We start from the raw sequence: 26,817 nt of genomic DNA, 5'->3' as shown, positions 1-26,817 counted from the left end.
TGTTTCTATCCTTTTCACCCATAATCCCACCTGGGATGACTGTCAGTAGCTGTTACAGGTGCTCTTCACCACGGAAGAATGGGAGCGGATTCTATCGGAAGTTCGGAAACATGTCCCGGGTGTGGACGGGAGGCCCACCATGCAGCCAAACCTAATTGATGAGGGATTTCCATTGACCCGGCCCCACTGGGACTTTGAGAGCACAAAAAGTAGGGAGCATCTCCGAGTGTACCGCCAGACTCTTATGGCAGGCCTCCAAGCAGCTGCCCAGAGACCAACAAATTTGGCTAAGATAAAGTTGTTCAAATTGCCAACATCTGCTGGATCATGGAAAAAGCAAGAGAGTTCCAGAAAAACATCTATTTCTGCTTCATTGACTATGCCAAAGCCTTTGACTGTGTGGATCACAATAAACTGTGGAACATTCTGAAAGAGATAGGAATACCAGACCACCTGACCTGCCTCTTGAGAAACCTGTATCCAAGTCAGGAAACAACAGTCAGAACTGTACATGGAACAACAGATTGGTTCCAAATAGGAAAAGGAGTATGTCAAGGCTGTATATTGTTACCTTGCTTATTTAACTTATATGCAGAGTACATCATGAGGAACGCTGCGCTGGAAGAAGCACAAGCTGGAATCAAGATTGCTGGGAGAAATATCAATAACCTCAGATATGCAGATGACACTACCCTTATGGCAGAAAGTGAAGAGGAACTCAAAAGCCTCTTGATGAAAGTGAAAGAGGAGAGTGAAAAGGTTGGCTTGAAGCTCAACATTCAGAAAACAAAGATCATGGCATCTGGTCCCATCACTTCATGGGAAATAGATGGGGAAACAGTGGAAACAGTATCAGACTTTATTTTTTTGAGCTCCAAAATCACTGCAGATGCTGATTGCAGCCAGGAAATTAAAAGACGCTTGCTCCTTGGAAGGAAAGTTATGACCAACCTAGATAGCATATTCAAAAGCAGAGACATTACTTTGCCAACCAAGGTCCGTCTAGTCAAGGCTATGGTTTTTCCCGTGGTCATGTATGGATGTGAGATTTGGACTGTGAAGAAAGCTGATCGCCGAAGAATTGATGCTTCTGAACTGTGGTGTTGAAGACTCTTGAGATTCCCTTGGACTGCAAGGAGATCCAACCAGTCCATTCTAAAGGAGATTATCCTGGGTGTTCTCTTGAAGGACTGATGCTAAAACTGAAACTGCAATACTTTGGCCACCTCATGCGACGAGTTGACTCACTGGAAAAGACTCTGATGCTGGGAAAGGTTGGGGGCGGGAGGAGAAGGGGACGTCAGAGAATGAGATGGCTGGATGGCATCACCGACTCTATGGACATGAGTTTGAGTGAACTCCAGGAGTTGATGATGGACAGGGAGGCCTGGCGTGCTGTGATTCATGGGGTTGCAAAGAGTTGGGCACGACTGAGCGACTGAATGGAATTGAACTGAACTGAACTGAAAATTGTTCAGGGATTGGTTTCGGCTATGGAGATTAAATGAAAATTACGCTGTGAATACAATCCCCAGAGCTCGGGTCAAGTAAAAAGGATGAATCGGACCCTAAAAGAAACATTGGCAAAACTGGCAATAGAGACTGGCGGGGACTGGGTGACTCTCCTTCCTTATGCCTTTTTATTGTTTATGGGGCCCCCTCCACCGACCCCCTATAGAATAGGTCCAACTGTTTTTATAAACTAGTAAATTTTATATTTTAATATCTAATTCATGACTTAAAAACTCGCACTGTGTCGGTCTAAATATGTCTTGGTATGTCTTTGTCTCTGAGTAATATTTTTGAAGTTAATTTGTAAATGAGCTCTATTTAATTGGCTTAAAAAAAGGTAAGCGCTTACAAATCAAATAATTCTAAATTAAATAATAAATTCCAAGTTCATGTAAACTGGAAAATATTCAGTATTAAATACCTGATATTAATGTTTGTTGATCTATCTAATATAGACATGTCTTAGAGTAATTAACATTAAGTAGAATATTTTCATTGCACCTAGGTTCAATATAAATTAAATATCATATCTGTTACAAGTTTGTCGACAAAGAAATTACCTTGAGTGAAAAAAAACTTCTAAAAAATGTAAATGAGACATGAGCTTTTAGATAAACTCTATTAAGATTAAAAATGTCTGTCTAAAACAGTTTCTCTAGGTTTTGGTAACCTGAATTTCTAAGGTTGTGCTAAATTAAGTAACAAAAGTTTATTGAATAGCTAGGTCATTTCCAAATAAAATAAGATTTTGAAACATTCACTATTGAATACTAACTTACAGAAAAACTAAAGATTATAGACTATTAATAAATAATGTTTGATGCCATCCTGAGATGTTCGCTAAAATTTTTTAAGTTATCACTGGTATTTATGTTCACCAGTCTATAGAATGCTAATATAAAGGTCCATTCTTGGTTGTTTAAGGGAAGTAAGATGTGTGTGTTCAGTAAAGAAGATATGAAGAATGAAGTTACATTTTATGAAGGAAAAAGGCGGTAGGTCTGACTTACAGTTGGCTGTTCCAGGATGGGAGAACAAATGGGTACAGAAAGTGATAAAAAGGTTTTGTGGAAAGTGGACCCCAAAGAAAGAGTTTTGTGTATAAATAAACATTTTCTTGAGATGTTAAACTGCATTTGACAATAGATTTAAGTTTATTTGCCTCTTAAATGGTCTCTTCCATATTTGCCTCTGAAATCCTATATTGTTACTATGGCTGAGTGAATAGCTATTGTTTCACAGAGACCTATAATCCCATCTGACTGAGTGCTCTAAACCTTTCTGATATTTGTTGACAAAACTTCCTAAATCATTCTGATGAAGCACTTTTGGCTTCTCGCTAACTTTGGGATGCTTCAGAGGGCCCCTGAAACATCCCAAAGGGAGATATTACACTAACTGGGTTCAACTTCCATGTTAAATTACATGGGAAGTATTGTCAAGTGAATAATAAGTCCCAGGTATTTGTATGGTAAATGTTACTAATACAGATATCCTACAAACAATTTATATATAAATTCTGATATATTCAGGTAAAATGTTGCCATAATTCTGATTTCTATCTTAAAGTGTTGTCACAGCACTAACCAAGTTTCTTGTGAAAATGCTTCCTCTTCCAGAAGATTTATAAAAAAGACTCTTAGATAAATACAAGTTTCTGAACTGGGTAAGAAATTAAAAGATTCTAGTGAAAAACCTGATGACTGTACAAAGGTTAACAAAAGGACCGAATGAACTGGCAAATATGCTTATAACTTTTATGGTTTCTGAAAAATTACTGGTTTGAATCTGTGTTTTCCAGATCTTAGGAAACCTTCCCCTCAAACTACTTATGACTTAACAGTAATTTGGTAAAATGGTATTTAATAAACAAATTGAAGCATTTAACATTTTTATCTGATCCCTTCAGAGACTGGAAACTCTTAGGCTTCCAGTAATTTTGTCAAATAAATTAGAAAGGTTATCTCACTAACTGGTACAAAAATCTCAGTTTGGAGACATTAAGAAAGGGAGGAATTCACTTATATCGGTTAGGCGAAATATGTGATAAGCCTTTGAGATGACTTTCCTAGCCCTGAAAGGTTTTATTTTAAAGTTAAGTTTGAGACTCCATAAGTTTCAGCAAAAAAAAAAAAAAAAGGCTATGGTTATATAAATAATCAGTCAAGTTTATTGAAAACAGATCTATTTTGTAAGTCTTAATTTGCTTATATTTGATAAAAATGAGAGTAATTTTAGGAAAAAAAAAATGTTTCAATGAATGTTGAATCCCAGTTTGTTAATGGAAGTCTGTATCTACTAAGACTCATTTCCTGAATGCATCTTTGCTGTTATGTGATATTAATATAGGATTTGGTTGAGTTCTTGAAGAGCACCCTAGGTTTGTTTCTGAAGCTTGTCTCAGTGATCTATCTTTAGATGAAAATCAGATGCCTCATGACCTGCAACCAGGACTAGAAAAAGACATAATTTAAGGGACTGTTTCCAACCTGGATGGAAGGAATTTTTTCAGAAGAAACTACACTACACCAGGATGAGAAGACGACGACATCAGAGGTAGACAGCTTGCCCAAGATGCTGGACCCAATTCGTGTGATCATTTATAATGTTTTCTTAACTTCTTAGAACTCTGCATATATATCAAATGCTTTTCTACCATAGGCCTAATCCTATGCTAGTTTTAGAAATTAATTCAATTGTCTGGTTTGTAGTCATGTAAAAACTCATTCGGCTTATACAAAACTCTGTTAGACTTGTGCCATCCTAATTTAAACCATGAAAACAGTCTACTTCTAAATTGGAAAATTAAAAACAATAGCTGGAAATCAGAGTCAGGGCTATGGGAAATCCAAGATGGCTGCTTGGCTTTTCCCAGCTCCCTGACAAACCTCATTTTTTATTTGATGGGTTAAAGCCTTCCTGGCTACAGGGTTAATGCCTCCATAATGAAAAAATCACGGAATATTAAGTTTTGTAAATTGTTAAATTAAGTTTCTAGTTTTGTTAATTAAGGTCTAGTGTTTACTAAGACTCACTGCTGAGACAGTTCCTTGTTACATGATACTGCTAAAAGATTTAATTAAGTTATTAAAAAGGACACTCTAGGTTAGTTTCTAAGGCTTATCTCAGTAACCAATCTTCAGATAAAGGTCAGATGCTCCATAATGTACAACCAGGAGATTAACACCAGGCTATAGTCATTTAACAAATGAAGTCAGGTGACTTGGGGTATACCAGGCTTTATCTAATAAATGTTCTTGACTTATAATTCTTATTTTACTAATAACTGCTAGCTATGGCTATATTATTTTCTATGTCACTTGTTTCACTGAGCCTGTGATATAATGCTGATATGCAGTTCCATATGAGATCAATAATTGTAATAATGTGACTCTGGGTATGAGAAAAAGCAACAAGAGGGAATATTTTCATGGACCAGGAGGCTAGTAAGACAGTGGTCCAGAGACTTTTGCTACTTGCAAGGCCTGGTCCAATTTTAACACACTGAGTGGCCCATCGTTTCCCTAGACCTGGGAATGAGCCTTCCCAGCACCGTGGGACACAATGGCCATGAAATAGTGTCACATGGTCAGATATGTGGCTGTGAAGGGACACTGCTGACTGGAAGTTGGTACTTGCCAGCTGCCTCTACAAAGATTACATCATGACCATTGCAAGCTGCTGACTTTCAACACCCCCTAAAAGAAGTTCAGGGTGAAAATCAGGAATGAGGCACTCTGTGCTCTGAAAAAACTGGCAGAACAGGCCTTCAGATATTCAGATCTTTTCAGAAAAAGGTTTTATGAGTTCCAGTTCCTGCATCTTCTCATACCTAGAAAAACACTGACGTCATTAATGGTGACATCTGCTTTGGCTATTAAAAAAATAACTTACAATTAAAAGTCAAAATAGAGTAGCTATGGTTCAGACATCCTGGGAAATAACTATTTCCCAGATATCCTGAAAAATGATCTTATGGGTGTGATTTCAGATTAGACACTGTAACCTAATGTAGAACTTAATGCTTCTGTAATGCATTTTTGCTTCTGTACTTTGCTTGCTGCTCATATAACCAAAGTTACTCCATTTTAGATAAGGTTGTTTTTAAGTAAAGATTACTAAAATTGTTTTTGAGTAAGGCTGTATAAAGATCCCTGGATCAAACTCTACCCACGGAGGAAGATTCCTCCATTTGAACGACAGAAAAGGGGGGAGATATTAGGAGACCTAACATCTGAGTAGCCGTGATAGGCCTGAGACCTTGCTTAGGCTTAAATTTCGATTTCCTGGAGACAGGGTGGAGGCTAAGTTCACAGAAACTCCTCCCTAGAAAAGTCCCACTGGCGCCAAAAATCAGGCCAATCAGAGGAAAAAGGGAAATCCCCCAGAAAAACCCCATGCGTGCGCGCTCGCATGAACTGGCCAATGAGCTTCTGTTCACGCATGAACTGGCCAATGAGCTTCTGCTCACGCATGAACTGGCCAATGAGCTTCTGTGCACGCATGAACTGGCCAATGAGCTTCTGCCAGCTTGATCTTTTGAACAAAAATAGGTGCTTATATAATCTGAGACTATAAAAACCTCTGTGACCTGAGATCGGGGCTCTTGTCCGCACTCCACTGCGCTGGAGGAGGCATGAGCCCTAGCTTGAGCTAGAAATAAACCCCATTCTTGCTTTTGCATTGCTGTGAGTGTCTTATTCTACCAGTATGGGGGGACCGGACTCAGGGCATAATGCTAATGCTCATCTTCAGGTCAGCTTCTGCAGAAATAAGGCTGTTCTAAAGGAAAGTTATGACCAACCTAGATAGCATATTAAAAAGCAGAGACATTACTTTGCCAACCAAGGTCCATCTAGCCAAGGCTATTGTTTTTCCCGTGGTCATGTATGGATGTGAGAGTTCGACTGTGAAGAAAGCTGATCACCGAAGAATTGATGCTTTTGAACTGTGGTGCTGGAGAAGACTCTTGAGAGTCCCTTGGACTGCAAGGAGATCCAACCAGTCCATTCTAGAGGAGATCAATCCTGGGTGTTCATTGGAAGGACTGATGCTAAAGTTGAAACTGCAATACTTTGGCCACCTCATGCGACGAGTTGACTCACTGGAAAAGACTCTGATGCTAGGAGGGATTGGGGGTGGGAGGAGACAGGGACGACAGAGAATGATGGCATCACCGACTCAATGGACATGAGTTTGAGTGAACTCCGGGAGTTGGTGATGGACAGGGAGGCCTGGCGTGCTGTGCTTCATGGGGTCGCAAAGAGTTGGACATGACTGAGCGACTGAACTGAACTGAACTGAAGGATGAGACAGAGCAAAGCCAGCACAGTCACCTCACATGCTAAGTAAATCTCTTCCTGCCCTTGTGCCAAATAGATACTGAACCTGAATGTTTCTGAATTCCTTGTTAACTTTTGAAAATTCATCAGTTTCTCTGGCTCTCTTTACCACATGATACAATTTGAATAGTTTGACATTGTCAGATAATTCGCCTTGTTTTAAACTAGAGGTCTACCAAATATACCCAGGAAGTTTCTGGGTTCCAAGGATGACAGAGTATTGAATGGGCAATTCTTCTCATACACAAGTGCTTTGGAAAAAACCATTAGAGTTCCTTTGCATCAGCCACTATTTCTGTCACAAGGAAGCAGAGACAAAAAGGGACTAACTATCCTTCAGTTGGGTGGGGGAAGATGGTGTGTAAGACAATAATGCAGATTTACTGCTCCAACTCAAGGGAGAGATGTACAAGGTTTTTTGGAAGCAAGGCCTGGAGAACACTCCCCTCACCCCCCCACCCTCCCACCACCCCCCCCACCCCCCGGTGAGGGAGAAAGAAGAAGAAGATTACTTCTAAGAAAAGAAAGGAATCCTTAGAACAAAAATGCTCTATGGGTTCTAGCAAGATTGTAAATTTCAGCCATTTGCAACATTTAAAAATGAGTCATGTTCCTGAATGCCTTCCACCGATGGCTGTTTTACATTTGAAATCAGTAGTTTTCTTTCTTAGCTGACTGTCACACCCAAAAAGACACAACATAAAGGACACAGTATACCCCCTGGGGTGCTAATAACTGCTCATAACCTACTTTTGTCCCAGGAACTTCCTTGACACTAATGGAGGAAGCCGATGATGAAAGGCAAGGGCAGTGGGCAAAAAAAGTGGATAATTTGCGCATTTATGCCCTGGAATTCCCCCTGGATTGGGATGGAAGCTAATCTCTAGTTAAGATCAACTTCCTGCTCAGCCTACTATTCTCTTTATCCTGTTTTCTCTGTTCCCCATAACCAGAAGGCACTTTTCCAAAAAATTCACTTCAGAGTCGCTATCTGAGGCTCTGCTCCAAAGGAATCTGAACTAAAACACTACCACCTTAAGGTATATTCAATATTTGCGATATTTAAACTGTGTCCCCTACAAACTGGCATGTACCAAGAGCATTGCCAGGGGCTGAACAACAGGGGTGCAGGCACTGGCCACCTGCCTCTGTGGAGACTGAGCCCTGAGCTGCTGCAGCTGACCTTCAGCACCCCCGCCCCCTGAGGGGTTCAGGGTGGAGTGAGGCACTCTGTGCTCCAGCGAATCCTGTGGAACTGGTCTTTAGATAGCTAGATATTTTCAGGAACTGATTTCATGATCCTGTTAGCTAGTTAGAATAGGAAAAGGAGTCCAAAACAGCTAAAAGACAAAGGGAAAAGCCCAAAAAATTAGAACAAAGGAAGGTCCAAGGACCAGAGTGAGGACCTCGGGTAAAACAGACGGCCCTCCTGGCTAGCCCAGTTTTCACAGGGCGGGCCCAGGGGGAGGAGAAACAACATACAAAAGGAGGAGCCAAAATTGAGCAGGGGGCCTCTCTTCTTTTGTCTTTTGGGTCTGCCTGCCCTCACTCCTCAGAGGCTGTACCATCTTTTGTTTTTCCTAATAAAACTGAGCTGTAACACTGGTCCATCCATCACTTAAAGTTTTTGCTGTGGTGAGACAGAACCAAGGAAATTACACCCTCTCCCAACAATCCCACTCCTTGCATCTCTTCATATCTAGAAAAATGCCAAATCCCTTTATGGTGACATCAGTTCCTTGTGACTAACAGAGAACCTTTTGTAAAGTAAGCATTTGATTGCACTGAACTCCCCCTTCACTGAAATCTTGTGTATTGACCTTCCCCCACTGCCTCTTTGGAGCAGTCTCTCAGAGCTCTCTGATGTGCTGTCCCCCAGGCTGCAGTCCTCATTTTGCCCCAAATAAAACTTAACTCACAACTCTCAAGTTATTTGAGTGTGTGTGTGCTTAGTCAACAACTGTAACCATTCCAGTTGCCTATTCCATTTAAAATAACAGTGCTATTGACAAAAGTATTTCAGTAGCACATCTATACTTGTGTTTCCTTTTCATGTAAATATATATGTATATGTCATTTTACCAACTTCATTACAGCCACTCTACAGACAATTTTATTGTTTCCTCTAGTCACAATAAAAGACACTGCTACTCCAGTTTTACCGAGTAACATTTCTTCTTCCTTCTCTAAAAGTATCACTGCTTTCATTCAATTTTCAGCTCACTTTAGCAGGCTCAACTCTCTTTTTCTGTTTCTTTTTCGAAAGTAATGAGATTGTAAGAAAGAAAACTTGCTCTTGCTCCCCTTTACTCTTTGACTTTGCAGCTTACCTCTAACACCAGTATTCATCTTGTAAGCTAGACAATGTTCAATTTATTGAACTAATTAAAGACAAAAATCTAAAAAGAAATCAATATTATAATCATTACTTTATTCATAATGTAGCAACTATAAAGCAGTCTCTACTAATCATAATCTAATAAAATGGATCATAACATTTTCTTCATAAACTGCATTGATTGCCACTTACATTCATTATTACAAAAGTTTATTTAATGAAATCATTATAAGACTATAGCTAAATTTTTCATTATCTATTTTTTTAAACAATAACTAAACTGCATTGGAATTGGCTCAGATGATGAAGAATCCACCTGCAATGCAGGAGAACAGGGTATAATCCCTGGGTCAGGAAGATTCCCTGGAAAAGGAAATGGCAACCCACTCTAGTATTCTTGCCTGGAGAATCCCATGGACAGAGGAGACTGGAGGGCTATAGTCTATGGGGTTGCAAAGAGTTGGGCAACTAAGTGACTAACACTTAACAATTTTCCTTTCATAGAAAGGTGTTGTTGTCATTTAGTTGCTCAGTTGTATCCACTCTTTTGTGACCCCCATGGACTATAGCTCACCAGGCTCCTCTGTCCATGGGATTCTCCAGGCCAGAATACTGGAGTTGGTTGCCATTTCCTTCTCCAGGGGATCTTCCCAACCCAGGGATAGAGCCCACATCTCCTGTGTCCCCTGCACTGGAAAGTGGGTTCTTTACCACTGAACCACCAGGAAAGTCTATATGGGAAGGTAGCAAATTAAAATCAGAAAAAAAGTCTGTACACAAATTTTTATCAGACCCATCAAGTTGGATTTTTAATACTGGCTTATACACTGAAAGGAAAAGACTCTGGGGTATCTGGAATTTTCCGCCACAATGTGTTTTAGAATTCTACAGATATTATAGCTGCATGATAATTGAGAAGTTGCACCTTTAAATCAAAAGATAAGATAATTAAAACTACAGAGTGAAATTATAATGAGTTAGAAAGTAACATGCTATGGAAATAAAAACTTTCTCTCCTACCTGAAGTCTGAACCCGCTCTCCTGCCATTCTCTGGAATCCCAGGATCTGGACACATGTCAGAGACCAAAGCAACACCTCCTTGAGTTACTGTAATAGAAAGAAACATGATGATACTGCTCAGGAAATATCCATAAAATGACATTATATTAGACAGATTTGGCTCTTTAATGATGATGCCTTAACATGTGATTTCTGTTAAGAATTCAGATAGTTTAGCTAGATTAAAATAAATCTACTCTTATTCTTAAAAAAACAAACTTTTACAGAAGAGGCCAACACTCTTCAGTTGGAACTCTTTCTTCTACTAAAGAAGTCTTAATACAATTAACATTTTCTCATTAAGATCACCTTTATGACAACTTACAATTAATAGAATGATGGGGAAAAAAAGAGCATCATGCCATAAATAGCTTTGCTTATATAGAATATAGCTTTCATTCATTTCCATGGATGGAATGGAAGTGTTAATTGTCTACTAAGATCTATACAAGAAATATTTCACATAAAATTACTTATTATATTATAAACATGAAGAACACTTATCATTTAAGTTAAACAAATAACAATCTTCTTGTGCAATGTGCTGATTTATTTTTTTGAATCTGTGTATAAAGAGTCTTTCCTCCTGCTAAGATGTTGTACAATCACAGATTAGTTCTTAAAGGATTCATTTGCTTGTTAGAGTGGCCACTACTCCAGTAACCATCCCACTATCTGAGTAGTCTAATCCAATCAAGGTGACATGCTCTCTTTAGAGAAATTTTCAACAGTGGTCTTGTGACTCAATTCAGTTCAATGACACATGAGAGGAAGCCTGCAGGAAAGGTTCTGGGAAGACCTTCCACTTAGCTAGTAGTGATCATCTCTTTTTCACTCTGGATCTTATCATGTTTGAATTCCAAATTTGTTACTCTTGGTACCATCTTGTTACAGTACAGGTTTTTCAATCTGTAGTCAGTGGTCTGCTAAAATATTTCTAAAATTTATTTTCTAAAAGTATTCTAGCTTTAATAAATTTTCAAACCTCAATAAAGAATTTAACTTTCACCATGTTTTCACCATATTTCACCATATTTCTGCCATCATCAGCTATATAACTTTCACATTTACTCAAGTAAAATAGTTATTACTGTGTCAAATGAAGTCATCCTCCTCAAGGTGAATGGCTATCACTGTTTATAGAGGAAGTAGTCCACATTAGTGTGGTTCTTACTTCACTATTTTAGCATATCACACTGGTCTAAAGTGAAAGTAAAGTGAAAGTCGCTCAGTCGTGTCTGACTCTTTGTGATCCCAAGACTATACAGTCCATGGAATTCTCCAGGTCAGAATACTGGAGTGGATAGCCTTTCCCTTCTCCAGGGGTCTTCCCGACCCAGGAATTGAACTGGGCTCTCCAGAATTTCAGACAGATTCTTTACCAACTGAGCTATCAACAACTTAAAGGCTTGGAAAGATCTACCTCTATGTCTTCTGTTTTTCCTCACATGGAATAGTAGCAAAAAGGTTAATGACAAATTGAAGGAACCCACACAAACCAACTCAAAATATTCTGGATCTTTTTTAAAGAAAATGTCAAAGCTGCTTACTTATTCAAATAAAGAGTGCTTATTTGGAATTCTTTGAGTGCACTGAATGAAATAGGTAAGTCTGAATAATTTGCAGATGGCAGGAAGATAACAAAAAAAAATGATGAGAGACAAACGTTAAATATGTTTGATTTTCTGAAACAGAGACAAGCGTGTAACAGGATAATGATAGAAATCCATGGTGACAGGTTATGTACAAGAAAACAACGGGTCCGTCAAACTCAACTACCTATTCCATCAGCATCATCAACAATTAACGTCTCTCAAAACTGAAGCTTAAAGTTCCAAAGAATGATGGCGATATATCTGCTTCAAGCAGGATCCTGATGCCGCAGAGAAACATTTTCAAAAGAGAGGAATTCCTGGGCTTACCATCATTTTAACTCTAATTTTGTCAAATTATATCTTACCAAATATCATAGGACACATGCCATAGACACTAACGAATATGTGAAACTTTAGTCAAAACCTTCGGAGAAGGCAATGGCAAGCCATTCCAGTACTCTTGCCTAGAAATCCCATGGATGGAGGAGCCTGGTAGGCTGCAGTTGTGGGATCGCTAAGGGTCGGACTCGACTGAGCGACTTCACTTTCACTTTTCACTTTCACACATTGGAGAAGGAAATGGCAGCCTGCTCTGGTGTTTTGCCTGGAGAATCCCAGGGACGGGGGAGCCTGGTGGGCTTCCGTCCATGGGGTCACACGGAGTCGGACACGACTGAAATGACTTAGCAGCAGCAGCAGTCAAAACCTTAGAATTTAAAATCAAAACTGGAATATTCAATAGGTAGTTTCATGACCCATCATTAACTAATAGTAATGTAAGATGTAAAATTATAGACGTGGATGAACAGATACAAATCAGATAGTTTGTAAAAGACTTTGAATGAATTTAGATTTAAACTGTGGAAATTATATTAATGTATACATAATCAAATGACTCTTTCACAGCATGGTGACTTTTACTCTATCTCATTAGACCCTCACAAGGTTCCTATGAGGTATGTAGAACAGTCAGGAGCATGCTTTTCCCATTAAATTGTAGCCGAGCCAGGCCCTACAGGGCCTTCCCAGGACATATTCCCCCCAAGTCCTCTGCCTTCTACTTGTCCGTAGAATACTTTAGCCTCTTAAGTCTTCCCCAAGTTCAAAACAATGAACTAGAAAAGTGAGAAAATGGAGGAAGAAAGGAAAACAGTCAAGCAAGACAAAATAATAATTTAGCCATTAAACAAAGTCAAGGACGTTCAGTTCCTCCTAAGAGATAGATAACAGTTGGAGCCATGTCCTTTGAGCTGCTTTGAAGCTACTGGAAGCCCCACCTAAGGTGGAAGAGGTTAATTGCATGCTGCCCACAAGCACATACTGGTTGGAACCAGAAGGTTGAGGATGCTGACTCCCAATTACCTCACCACCAACCAATCAGAAGAATGTCCATGAGTTGATCACACACCCAGAAACCCCCCTTCCCTCACCCTATCTTTAAGAACCTTTTCATGAAAGACTTTGGGGAGTTCAGGCCTTTTAAGCACTAGCCGTCAGGACTCATTGTTTGGCACCAGAAATAAATGCCACACTTCACCACAACACATGTCAGTAGTTCGGCTTTACCTCATATGGGTGAGTGGACACAAGTTTGGTTTGGTAGTGAAAATTATCCCGGTCTTTGAGGATATGTCTTGTGATCATCAATTCAAATTCAACAATAAATAAAAAAACAATAAATAAAAAACAATATAATTTGTTTTTAGAACAAATTATATAGCTAGACTGGTGCCCTAGTAAAGGAAGCAATCAACACAAAAGAAGTATACACAAATTACTTCTGTGAAAAAGGAGATCATAAACAAATAAACTGGCAGAGACAAGATTTACATTAGTGAAACAATCAGAAGTAATTAGAAATAAAGTACTAAGAATGATGATGACGATAATGTAAAATTAAACCTTACTTAAGATTAAATTAAAGCCAATTTAATCTTGGCTAGAAACTACAAGTATCATTTATACACATTTTAAACTGAATCCTTACAACCATTCCATGAGGAGATAATGTCAAACCCATTCTCCAAAAAAGGACTGAGGACAGAGTTATCACTCAATTGATTATAGATCCAGGTTTGTTTTCTTACATTTGCTCCAGTGAGCTAACGAGATAGTGTATATTAAAGGCCTTTGCAAATTAAAGTGAGGCTTTTAAAATAATTTTTAAATTCTTAATAATAAAATTCCATTTATATTAAAAATGAACCAAAGAGTAAAGGAAAAAGGTGTGTTCATCTGTTATCTCCCAGTCAAGCTTACACATGGGAAGCCATATGGTCCCAACCATGAGGCTTTAGTTCAAATGCCATCTGGTGGCAATTTTCTTGCAGTAAAAAAGACCAGATTCACAGCCTTTCCACATGAGACCATTAGCCACCTTCAGAGCACTAGAACAACGAATTGACTGGAATATTAAATCTTCATGTAAGATGCCATTTTTTCAAAGTTAAAATTTAGTTTATATTAATATATCTTTGGATTAATAATCCAAAATAGAAGTCATTTAAGTAAACACACTTTTTAGTGATATTGCTCCTGTGACTTATTATAGCATATTTTTATTGTTGATATTTATTTCTTCAGAAACCTAAAGACACATTTCAGCTGGATTAATTTTGAGACTAATTCTAACCATTTTAAACTTTCAGAGGGATGACATATGTTTCTAGCTGCATAACAATCAGGAACCTTGTTACACAAAACAAATTCTAGTTGAAATTCCTCAGGTAGCAATATCTCCACCGTATCAATGACCTTTAGATGTCAAAAACCGCATGCTAGGCATGTGTGTTTGTGGAATACTGTGAACCTCAGTCTTTCCTGCTGTAATCAGTTTGAATGAGTCAACACTGACATTTGTTCCTTCAACATTTAATGGACTCAGGCTTTACTGAAATAAAAAGTAACACCTACTTTTTAAGGCACTTCCCTTTTTTGATTTGCAAGATGCTTTATCACAGTAAGAATGAAGCATTTGTATTACTCTTTCCTCAAAAGCCAGTACCTTGATTAAATGTTCATTTCAACAATATTTCAGTATTGTAGTAATTTCCTTCATTTAGCTATAACAGGGTTGTTTTCACTTAAACAGCATCACATGGGACATTTTCATATGCATAATAGAATTTTTGATATTTTTCTCTTTCTACTGAATATATGCACTGTCTCTACCAGCTGTCAGTTTTGATTCCAGAATGATAAGCATATACTGACAAGCTTCAGAGAAACTAAGAGCTTCTTGATGAAGGTGAAATAAGAGTGAAAAAACTGGCTTAAAACTCAACATTCAAAAAACTCAGATCATCCAGTCCCATCACTTCATGGCAGATAGATGGGGAATCAATGGAAACAGTGTCAGACTTTTTTTTGGGGGGCTCCAAAATCACTGTAGATGCTGACTGCAGCCACGAAATTAAAAGACACTTGCTCCTTGGAAGAAAAGCTACGATAAATCTAGACAGTGTATTAAAAAGCAGAGACATTCCTTTGCCAACAAAAGTCCGTGTAGTCAAAGTTATGGTTTTTCAAATAGTCATGTATGGGTGTGAGAGCTGGACTGAAAAGAAGGCTGAGCACCAAAGAATAGATGCTTTTGAACTGTGGTGTTGGAGAAGACTCTTGAGAGTCCCTTGGGCTGCAAGGAGATCAAAATAGTCAATCCTAAAGGAAATCAATCCTGAATATTCATTGGAAGAACTGATGCTGAAGCTGAAGCTCCAATACTTTGTCCACTTGTTGTAAAGAGCCAACTCATTTGAAAATACCCTGATGCTGGGAAAGATTGAAGACAGGAGGAGAAGGGGACAACAGAGGACGAGATGGTTGGATGGCATCACTGACTCAACAGACATGAGTATGAGCAAGCTCCAGGAGATGGTGAAGGACACAAAGATTTGGACACGACTTTGTGGCCATGGGGTCACAATGATTCGGACATGACTGAGTGACTGAACAACAACATAGAAATAGGTGAAACAAGAATTCCTGAAATTTTTGATAACAAATTCTTATCACAACATTATGGTTTCAAATGTGTAGTTTACACAGAAATAAGTTGTCAAAAACACATTGTTTTGATCTGAAGTACTTTGGACCTCAGATTAATGGATGGATAGTGAAATACTCATGAACAGTATGAAAAAGCAAAAAGACAGGACACTGAAAGATGAACTCCCCAGGTCGGTGGGTGCCCAATATGTTACTGGAGATCAGGGGAGAAATAACTCCAGAAAGAATGAAGGGTTGGAGCCAAAGCAAAAACAACACCCAGTTGTGGATGTGACTGGTGATAGAAGCAAGGTCCAATGCTGTAAAGAGCAATATTGCATAGGAACTTGCAGTGTTAGGCCCATGAATCAAGGTAAATTGGAAGTGGTCAAACAGGAGATGGCAAGAGTGAACGTCAACATTTTAGGAATCAGCAAATCAAAATGGACTGGAATGGGCAAATTTAACTCAGATGACCATTATATCTACTACTGTGGGCAAAAATCCCTTAGAAGAAATGGGAGTAGCCATCATAGTCAACAAAGGAGTCCAAAATGCAGTAGTTGGAGGAAATCTAAAAAATGACAGAATGATCTCTGTTCGTTTCAAGGGAAACCATTCAATATTACAGTAATCCAAGTCTATGCCCTGACCAGTAATGCTGAAGAAGCTTAAGTTGAATGGTTCTATCAAGACCTACAAGACCTTCTAGGACTAACACCCCAAAACTATGTCCTTTTCATTATAGGGGACTGAAATGAAAAAGTAGGAAGTCAAGAAACACCTGGAGTAACAGGCAAATTTGGCCTTGGAGTACAGAATGAAGCAGGGCAAAGGCCAATAGAGTTTTGCCAAGAGAACGCACTGGTCATAGCAAACACCCTCTTCCAACAACACAAGAGAAGACTCTACACATGGACATTATCAGATGGTCAACATAGAAATCAGATTGATTATATTCTTGGCACCCAAAGATGGAGAAGCTCTATACAGTCAGCAAAAACAAGACTGGGAGCTGACTGTGGCTCAGATCATGAACTCCTTATTGCCAAATTCAGACTGAAATTGAAGAAAGTAGGGAAAATCACTAGACCATTCAGGTATGACCTAAATCAAATCCCTAACAATTATACAGTGGAAGTGAGAAATAGATTTAAGGGACTAGATCTGATAGAGTGCCTGATGAACTCTGGACGGAGGTTCGTGACATTGTACAGGAGACAGGGACCAAGACCATCCCCATGGAAAAGAAATGCAAAAAAGCAAAATGGCTGTATTAGGAAGCCTTACAAATAGCTGTGAAAAGAAGAGAAGAGAAAAGCAAAGGAGAAAAGGAAAGATATAAGCATCTGAATGCAGAGTTCCAAAGAATAGCAAGGAGAGATAAGAAAGCCTTCCTCAGTGATCAATGTAAAGAAATAGAGGAAAACAATAGAATGGGAAAGACTAGATATCTCTTCAAAGAAATTAGAGATATCAAGGGAACATTTCATGCAAAGATGGGCACAATAAAGGACAGAAATGGTATGGGCCTAACAGAAGCAGAAGATATTAAGAAGAGGTGGCAAGAATACACAGAAGAACTGTACAAAAAAGATCTTCATGACCCAGATAATGACGATGGTGTGATCACTCACCTAGAACCAGGCATCCTGGAAGATGAAGTCAAGTGGACCTCAGGAAGCATCACTACAAATAAAGCTAGTGGAGGTGATGGAATTCCAGTTGTGCTATTTCAAATCCTAAAAGATGATATGAAAGTGCTGCACTCAATATGCCAGCAAATTTGGAAAACTCATCAGTGGTCATAGGCCTGGAAAAGGTCAGCTTTCATTCCAATCCCTAAGAAAGGTAATGCAAAAGAATGCTAAAACTACCATACAATTGCACTCCTCTCACATGTTAGTAAAGTAATGCTCAAAATTTTCCAAGCCAGTCTTCAACAATATGTGAACTGTGAACTTCCAGATGTTCAAGTTAGATTTAGAAAAGGAAGAGAAACCAGAGATCAAATTGCCAACATCTGCTGGATCATTGAAAAAGCAAGGGAGTTCCAGAAAAACATCTATTTCTGCTTTATTGACTATGCCAAAGCCTTTGACTATGTGGATCACAACAAACTGTGGAAAATTCTTCAAGAGATGAAAACACCAGACCACCTGATCTGCCTCTTAAGAAATGTGTATGCAGGTCAGGAAGCAACAGTTAGAACTGGACATTGAACAAGAGACTTCTTCCAACTAGGAAAAGGAGTCCATTAAGGCTGTATATTGTCACCCTGTTTATTTAATTTATATGCAGAGTACATCATGAGAAACGCTGGGTTAGATGAAGCACAAGCTGGAATCAAGATTGCTGGGAGAAATATCAAGAACCTCTGATATGCAGGTGGCACCACCCTCATGGCAGAAAGTAAAGAAGAATTAAAGAGCCTCTTGATGAAAGTCAAAAAGGAGAGTGAAACGTTGGCTTAAATCTCAACATTCAGAAAACAAAGACCAAGGCATCCAGTCCCATTATTTCATAGCAAAGAGATGGGGAAAGAGTGGAAACAGTGGCACACTTTATTTTGGGGGGCTCCAAAATCACTGCAGATGGTGATTGAAGCCGTGAAATTAAAAGATGCTTACTCCTTGGGAGAAAAGTTATGGCCAACCTAGACACCATATTAAAAAGCAGAGACATTATTTTGCCAACAAATGTCCATGTGGTAAGGCTATGGTTTTTCCAGTGGTCATGTATGCACATGAGAGTTGGCATATAAAGAAAGCTGAGCATCGAAGAATTGATGCTTTTGAACTGTGCTGTTGGAGAAGACTCTTGAGAGTCTGTGGGACTGCAAGGAGATCAACCACTCCATCCTGAAGGAGATCAGTCCTGAATATTCATTGGAAAGTCTGATATTGAAGCTGAAATTCCAATACTTTGGCCACCTGATGTGAAGAGCTGGCTCATTTGAATAGACCCTGATGCTGGGAAAGATTGAAGGTGGGAGGAGAAGGGGATGACAGAGGATGAGATAGTTGGATGGCATCACTTACTCAATGGACATGAATTTGAGTAAACTCTGGGAGTTGGTGATGGACAGGGAGGCCTGGTGTGCTGCAGTCCATGGGGTCTCAAAGAGTTGGACACAACTCAGCAACTGAACTGAACTGAATGAAACACCCATATACAACTGCCTTTATCTGTGAGCATCTAGGCTGTATTTTCAAGGTGTTTAATTTAACATAATGTCAGAAATTTTTACCTGGGCACTCTCTCTCTTTCATCATTGCATACTTTAATTCTTTCACTTTTAAAACACTAGAAATTGAATGCCCACTATCATAATTTTTATATTTGGATCTTACCTGAGTTCTCTTATTTCCAGTTAAGGCCATGGTCTTAAACTCTCTCTTAGTTTACTGTAATTTATTTTTATATCATAATGTAATAAACTCTGCTAATATAATAAATGCATTACTGAGAAGCTCTTTCAAAAAATGTTTATCTGCTTTCTATTGTACAATATATATTGACTATTTGGCCATCATTCAAAACCTTCTTTCTTTCTAATATTATTCCAACTACGACCTGCAAGGATCTGATGTTTCAGGTAACCTTAAACACTCCAAATTCTCTCACTGTTAAGCTTTTATTTCTCTTTAACATTGAACATTTAACACTTCTTTTAATTAATTGCTTTTCTGACAGAGGGAAGAACAAGTAAATTTCTTATATGTGATATAATATTAAAAATTATCCTCCAACTGCTACAATCACTATGGCAGCCAATACATATTCAGAGAGGGATTATTTCCTTTATGCATTTTCAAGTTAAACCAAGGTGTTTATTTGCTAGTCATATAAAAATAAATATAAGAATATGCTAGTACAAATTTGGTACAAATTAACAGCCCTGAAGCTTTTATAAGATTCCTGAGAGTGGTCCTCATCTCTGTACAATTCCACAGCATCCTCCAAGATGTTTACTTGGATACATCCTTGCAGCACCCAGAGGAGCTGTCTCAGACCTCTCCTGGCCCCCACAGGAGACCTCCACTGGCCCCACAGGTGCAGAGTGACCCTCACCTGAGGACCGAGCTGCCTTAGCCTGGGGTCTCCTGCCTGTCGCTTCTGCGCTGGTCTCTGTGAAAATGTAAGCACTCTGGACTTTGGACTCATGAATAATGTTTAGGGCCTACTCAGAGATGTCTTATAGGATACCTAATTATTCCTCGTCTTCTAACAGGAAAGACAGCATGTGACCAGGTCGATTAATATTACTATTTTGCATAGGATCTAAAATGCTAGCATAATAACCCTGAAATATGAGAGAAAAGGGGGGAAAAGCTCAATGGATGGACAGTATAATTGATTTTAGGACTACATATATATAGATTGCAGGACTATATACATACATATATATGAATATATAAAATTAGTTTATATTTACACTTAAATACAGGTATTTAAATGTTTTATTTTAAAGGTAATACATTTAAATTGTAAAACCTTATTTGTCAATTACTAGATTTAAGAAACAGGAAATATTAATTAGTAATGAGCACCCATAAGCTTCTTTCTCATAGTAGATTATAAATGATTTTAGAAGCTTGCATTTAAGTAAATACTGACTGGTACAGTAAATGTAAATGATATCGGCATGTATCAAACATTTTACGCATTATTTAGTTTTCACTTATGCTTGCATATGTATTCATGTTACTAATTTTAAATTAATTTAAATAAATATTAAATAGATATAAATATTCAACCAAATATATGTTAATAACTCTTATTTGCTTATAAAAATAGTTAAATATATAAATATTGACAATATTTAATTAATATTTAATACAAATGGTTTACCTGCCATATATTTTATAATATATTATACAACATTATTCATGTGTGTTTACAGTAATACTATACAATAAGAGAATGCTTAGAATGTCTTTATGAATTCTAGGAGGGCAGAACTCAAATTCTCTGATTGATAATTTTTTGAAACGCAGTTTAGCATTAATATATTGGTAAATCAAACTGGTTTGGTCACTCCTAAAATTCTCATTGTCTCAGAAATTTGTTTGTGTAATTTTACTCTGAACCTTATTCAGATGTTTTGCAAATGTGAAATTAAGAAACAGCAGTGATTTTTTGACTACTATAAAACATTTCATACAGAATATTAACGGTTATTTGAAAACACACACAGTTTCAGGTTGTTTTGGAGACAGTGGAAGATTCATGACTGTCAGGGGCCAGGGGTTAGAGAGGAGCTGAATGGGCTTTTAGGGCAGTGAAGTGCTCTATAATGCTGCCATGGTGGGCACGCACTGCCATACCTTTGTCCAACCTCACAGAACGTACACCACCAGGCGGGAACCCTGCTGTGAACTACAGACTTAGGGCAGTGTGTCCAGGTGGGTTCGTCCTTGGCCACAAATGCACCGTCTGCTGGGGGTAAGGAGAGTGGGGGTGGCTGTGCCTGTGTGTGGACCGGGTGTAGATGGAAAACCTCTGTACCTCCCTCTCAGTTAACTGTACCCCGACAACTGCTCTAGAAAGTAGCCTTTAAAAAAACAAAAGAAAAAAAAATAATTAAAAGAAGGAGAAAGAAGTAAAGTAGGAGGTCCTAGAAGGAAAGAAGAAAAAGAGAATGTTGGAAGGATTAAGAAGCAGAGAAGAAAGGAAAAATAGCTCTAACCTTTGCTGGAAGGACTTGATAGTCTTGAGGGGCAGGTGGATCCTGCTATGTAGGGAGAAGTGGAGGGGCTGGTGGGAAGGGGGGACACCAGGCAAGCGAACATGTCAGCAAAGGCATGGAGGACTGAGAAACACAGAGAGCCCAAGTCCAGAACTGAGGCGGACGTCAAACCACGAAAATGCGTTTGACTGAGACTCCTCATTTAAACAACAGCAACAACATTGAACTATGGTTGATTTACATTGTTATGTTCATTTCAGGTATAGAGAAAAGTGATTCAAATACGATTCTTTTCCACTCTAGATTCTTTTTTAAAACCTTTTTTATTGTGTATTGGAGTGTAGCTGGTTTACTAAGTAAACATTAATTTGAGCAAACTTCCAGAGACCGTGGAGGACAGAGGAGCCTGGTGAGCTGAAGTCCATGGGGCTGCAGAATCGGACGTGACTTAGTGACTGAACAGCAATGACATACCAGGTTAACAGATAATGTTGTGCTAGTTTCAGGTGAACAGCGAAGGTACTCAGTCAGACATACACATGTATCCATTCTCCCCCAAACTCCCCTCTGAGGAGCAATCTGACATATTTCACATATACATGCCACATGACATTCAGATCTCTTCTTCATTGTGTGTATGTACATGTGTATATCCGGGAGTTGGTGATGGACAGGGAGGCCTGGCGTGCTGTGATTCATGGGGTCGCGGAGAGTCGGACACGACTGAGCGACTGAACTGAACTGAACTGAACTGATAATCTGAAGCCTAAAATATATATGAACTACAGATGGTCCCCAACTCACAACTGATTTGACTTACAATGTTTTGACTTTATAGTGGTGTGAAAGAGATGCGTTAATCAATGTGTGGTCAGTTCAGCTTTCATGATGCTGATTGGCAGCAGCAGCTTCAGTTTCCCATCAGCCATGCAATCATGAGGGTCAACTGCCCATATACTTAGAGAGCCTGGACCCAGCAGCTGTTCTGTTTTCCTCTTTAAGTACCCTTTTCAACAAATAACATGGGCTCCCAGGTGGTGCTAGCCTGCCTGCCAATGCAGGAGATATAAGAGATGTGGGTTCCAGCCCTGGGGTGAGAAGATTCCCCCGGAAGGAGGAAATGGCAAAATGCTCCAGAATTGCCTGGAGATCCCCATGGATCCTGGTGGGTTACAGTCCATGGGGTCGCAAAGAGTCAGGTGTGACAGAAGTGACTTAGCACACACATTTGACACTTCACTGTAAAATAAGCTTTGTTTTGGATGATTTTACCCAAGGCTAGTGTCCAGGGCATGTTGAAGGTAGGCTGGGTTAAGCCACAAAGTTCAGTGAGTTAGGTGCACCAAATGCATTTCTACTTAACCATATTTTCAATTTATGATGAGTCTATCAGGACATAACCCCATTGCCTGTCAAGGAAGATCTGTATACCGTTAGTCAAAAGTATTGACTTTGAAATGTTTTCTTTGAACTTTGAATTTTTCACTTTCTTAAAAAGTAACTACCACAGGGGTACACTTAATCAACATTTTACATTTTCTTACAAACGGTGAGTGGTGAAAAGAATAGCATTTAGGCTAATTTGGCAACATCTTTCATGCTGAAACAAACATAATTTGGGATTAAAAAAAAGGGAAAGCGGACAGGCGTCATTATTACAGGATGTAAACTGAAGAATAAGATGGAAGTTTTGTCTTACAAAAATGACAGAAATTTAGTGATGAAAAATTAAAAAAAAAAAAATGCTCCCAAGTCCTTCACTTTTCATTCTGGAGAGTAAAACCCAGAAATGTTAAGTGACTTGTAAGGTGTGGTGGGTGGTGGAAGTGCGGTCAAACGCAGATGCTTTAATGCCAGTGGGACCTTGGGCAGGCTTGCTCTTCTCACCTGAAATATCTGCCATGAAGCATTATTGTGAGGATTTATCATCTTAGCTTTGCAGTACACCAAGCAATTCTTAATAAAAAGAATACTTCTACCAGTATTTTGCCCAATACTCGTTGCGCAAAATTATTTCTTTGTTTTCTTTCAACTCTAATATTCCATGAGTCCATCTCTGTGATTCCCATCCTCAGTGAAATTTCATTGAGGGTTGTTATAACACAAGTTTATTTTATAAAAGACTAAGGAAATGTAAAACATTCCATGATAGACACAGAAAGAATGCAGCTAAAATGATATTCTACTGAAAACAACATGCAGCTTTCATGAAGTGAAAAAAGAAAAAGAGAAAGATGACTTGCATAGTGCAAGCAGAGGCTAAGAGACACAGATTTGGAACTGTCATTCAAAACACAGGGCTTAGCGTCTCTTAAACAAACTGGTTGTATTGGAAATTGTGCCTTTAGAAGTAAGTGGATTTGAAATTTTGTTTTCACGGTATTTACACTTGTTTCTTGCAGTGCTATTGTGATACATTTAAAAGCCCACAATGGATGTTCATATATTTTTTTGAACAAACTCTGCATTTTTATTCATAAGAAGCAAACAATTCAAATGATTTTTTTGATATTTTGAGTAATCAAAATCACCATGGAAATAACACTTGAAAATAGAAATAGCAAGTTAATTGTGGCCAATCCCATTTAGTTATTCACTATCCACTCAGCAAAGTATTGATTGGACGCCTGGTACAGGGAACCTCTGGGTTAGCCTCCAGGAGGTTTAGGGAGAAGGCCTCCCAGAGAAAGCATCAGACAATACAACCCTAGAGCATCCGTCGCTGTCACAAACTGAAAGGTCCTGCAGAGAAGAGAACAGAAAGGCATTGGAAAGTAATGGGCAGAGGGGGCAAAGACCACATCCAGGATGGGGACGGCACTGTCCTCTGCTGGCACTTAAAGGGGGAGTGGAGTTAGCTAAGCGCAGGGTGAACAGAATAAGCCCCCTGGCCAGTAAAGCACAAAAGTCAAGGTTCACGGACGGGAAGATAACAGAACCAAGAAAAGAAGGCCCAGTCACCCATCTCAGTGCAGCTCGAGAGGAAGTGATAAACAACCAGGAAACCACTGAAGATGCTCAGGTGAGAAGGTCTGACTTACGCCAGAGGCCTGGGCAGAAAGAGGGAGGAGGCTGTCGATGCTGTCCACATAAAGGATGTTGGGGGCTTGGACCGGCAGGTGACCGGAAGATGGAGCGCGGTCAGAGTCTCACTGTGCTGGAGATGAAATGGAAGCCACTCTGTGGCTGGTTAGGTCAGAAGGCCTGGGAGATGGGGAGTTACCTGTCACAAGGAACCCATCATTTCAGGGGCGTGGAAAGAAGAGGAGAACAGATTAAGCTCAGAAGGGGAAACTTTCCATTTTGACTGTTCCATTGAAGATGCCAATAGACAAGCCCAGTGGGCAGGTCAGCTAGTCTGCTGGGTCAGGAGGCATACCGTTTTACAGAAGCACGGGACTTGTCATACAGGTGGTATTGACAGTCAAGGACACCACTGACAGAGCTTGAATGAGATTTGATCACTGTCTCACCATGGAACAATTCAAGCACGTTTCCTGGCATGTGCCTTTCCTTCTGCCTAAAATGCCCTTGAGCCACATCTCTGTATTACTGCCTTCTTGGTACAAGGAGATAAGCCTGAGGTCTCCCCTGAGGAGCCTTGTGTGAACACCTCAGCTAAACCAGCAGCCTGTCCACACTGTTCTCTGTCCTAGCTGCTGTTGTTCAGTCTCTAAATTTGTGTACATCTCTCTGAAGCCCCACGGACTGCAACACACCAGCCTCCTCTGGGTTCCACTATCTTCTAGAGCTCACTCAATCTCATGTCCATTGAGTTGGTGATGCCATCCAACCATCTCATCCTCTGTCGTCCCCTTCTCCTCCTGCCCTCAATCTTTCCCAGCATCAGGGTCTTTTCCAGTAAGTCAGCTCTTCGCTTCAGGTGGCCAAAGTATTCAAGCTTCAGGTTCATTGTCAGTCCTTCCAATGAATATTCAAGGATGATTTCCTTTAGGATTGCCTGGTTGGATCTCTTAGGAGTTCAAGGGACCCTCAAGAGTCTTCTCTATCTTAGCGTTCATTTTATTTTCTTGAAAGCAGCTAACACTATCAGAATTTATACCAGTTATTTATTTGGGACCCCTTCTTACATAAAATAAGACCCTTTTGGGAGATCATTTTCTATCTTATTCATTAGTCTGTACAGAATCTGTACAGATACCAGAACATGATAGGAAAACAATTTAGGTTAGCTGATGATTGATGTCAGAAATTCAAGAAGCCAGCCCCCAGCTGAGTCTGGAGTGGTCTGAACATCTTGAGGTCAAGAACAGGCAGATTAAACAACCAAGGAACTGAGGAGGAGCGGGTAAGGAGGCAGGCCATAGCATGCGGAAGCCAAGGTAAGAGAACTTCCCAGATGAAAATGGTTTGAAACAATGTTAAGAAGCCAAGTAAAAAGGAAGTTAAAACATATTCACTGATTTGGCAACACTTGAGGTTATTAGTGATTTTAGCAAATTCAGTACAAGTTGAATAAAGAAAGACTAAAGACCTCAGGTCCGTCTAGTCAAGGTTATGGTTTTTCCAGTGGTCATGTATGGATGTGAGAGTTGGACTGTGAAGAAAGCTGACCGCCAAAGAATTGATGCTTTTGAACTGTGGTGTTGGAGAAGACTCTTGAGAGTCCCTTGGACTGCAAGGAGGTCCAACCAGTCCATTCTAAAGGAGATCAATCCTGGGTGTTCATTGGAAGCATTGATGCTAAAGCTGAAACTGCAATACTTTGGCCACCTCATGCGACGAGTTGACTCACTGGAAAAGAGTCTGATGCTGCGAAGGATTGGGGGCAGGAGGAGAAGGGGACGACAGAGAATGAGATGGCTGGATGGCATCACTGACTCGATGGACATGAGTTTGAGTGAACTCCAGGAGTTGGTGATGGACAGGGAGGCCTGGCGTGCTGTGATTCATGGGGTCGCAAAGAGTCGGACACGACTGAGTGACTGAACTGAACTGAACTGAAAGACCTCAGGTGGAGGGAGGAGGTTAACGGTTCAAAAAAGAAAATGTTCTAATTATAGCTCCTGAGAAAACAAAAGATTCTCAAAGGATTTATCTTGAAGAAAGTTGAGATTTTTATGCCTTAGACACTAACAGTTAAATAACTGACCTATCTTTAAATTTAGCCTCCCTTTAAAAGTTGAATTGTCCCTGAGAGATAATCTGGCTCCATCTAAGGTAGGCCAAACTTGTAACCACTCACAATGAGATGCCTCTTCCTGCCCCTCCAGACTGCATCTCAATCACCCTAAAGTTACAGACTGTACACTTAGAAAGAGAATATAGAT

General features: G+C 39.4%; 1 protein-coding gene across 1 annotated transcript in view; it reads right to left on the bottom strand.

Annotated features, from left to right (window-relative positions):
- CSMD1 (CUB and Sushi multiple domains 1) overlaps positions 1 to 26,817 on the bottom strand; it is a 1,848,896-nt gene that overhangs the window by 619,702 nt on the left and 1,202,377 nt on the right. Inside the window, exon 9 of the mRNA XM_088832674.1 lies at positions 10,213 to 10,300. Coding sequence (XP_088688800.1) covers positions 10,213 to 10,300 — 88 coding nt within the window. The remainder of the gene's footprint in view (positions 1 to 10,212; positions 10,301 to 26,817) is intronic.

This window comes from Moschus berezovskii, chromosome 26 (genome assembly GCF_049115385.1).
Source record: "Moschus berezovskii isolate FMDL1 chromosome 26, NW_MosBer_1.0, whole genome shotgun sequence".
Taxonomy (NCBI): domain Eukaryota; kingdom Metazoa; phylum Chordata; class Mammalia; order Artiodactyla; family Moschidae; genus Moschus; species Moschus berezovskii.
The sequence above is the reverse complement of the archived record's forward strand: the minus strand, read 5'-3'. Positions and strand labels throughout refer to the sequence as shown.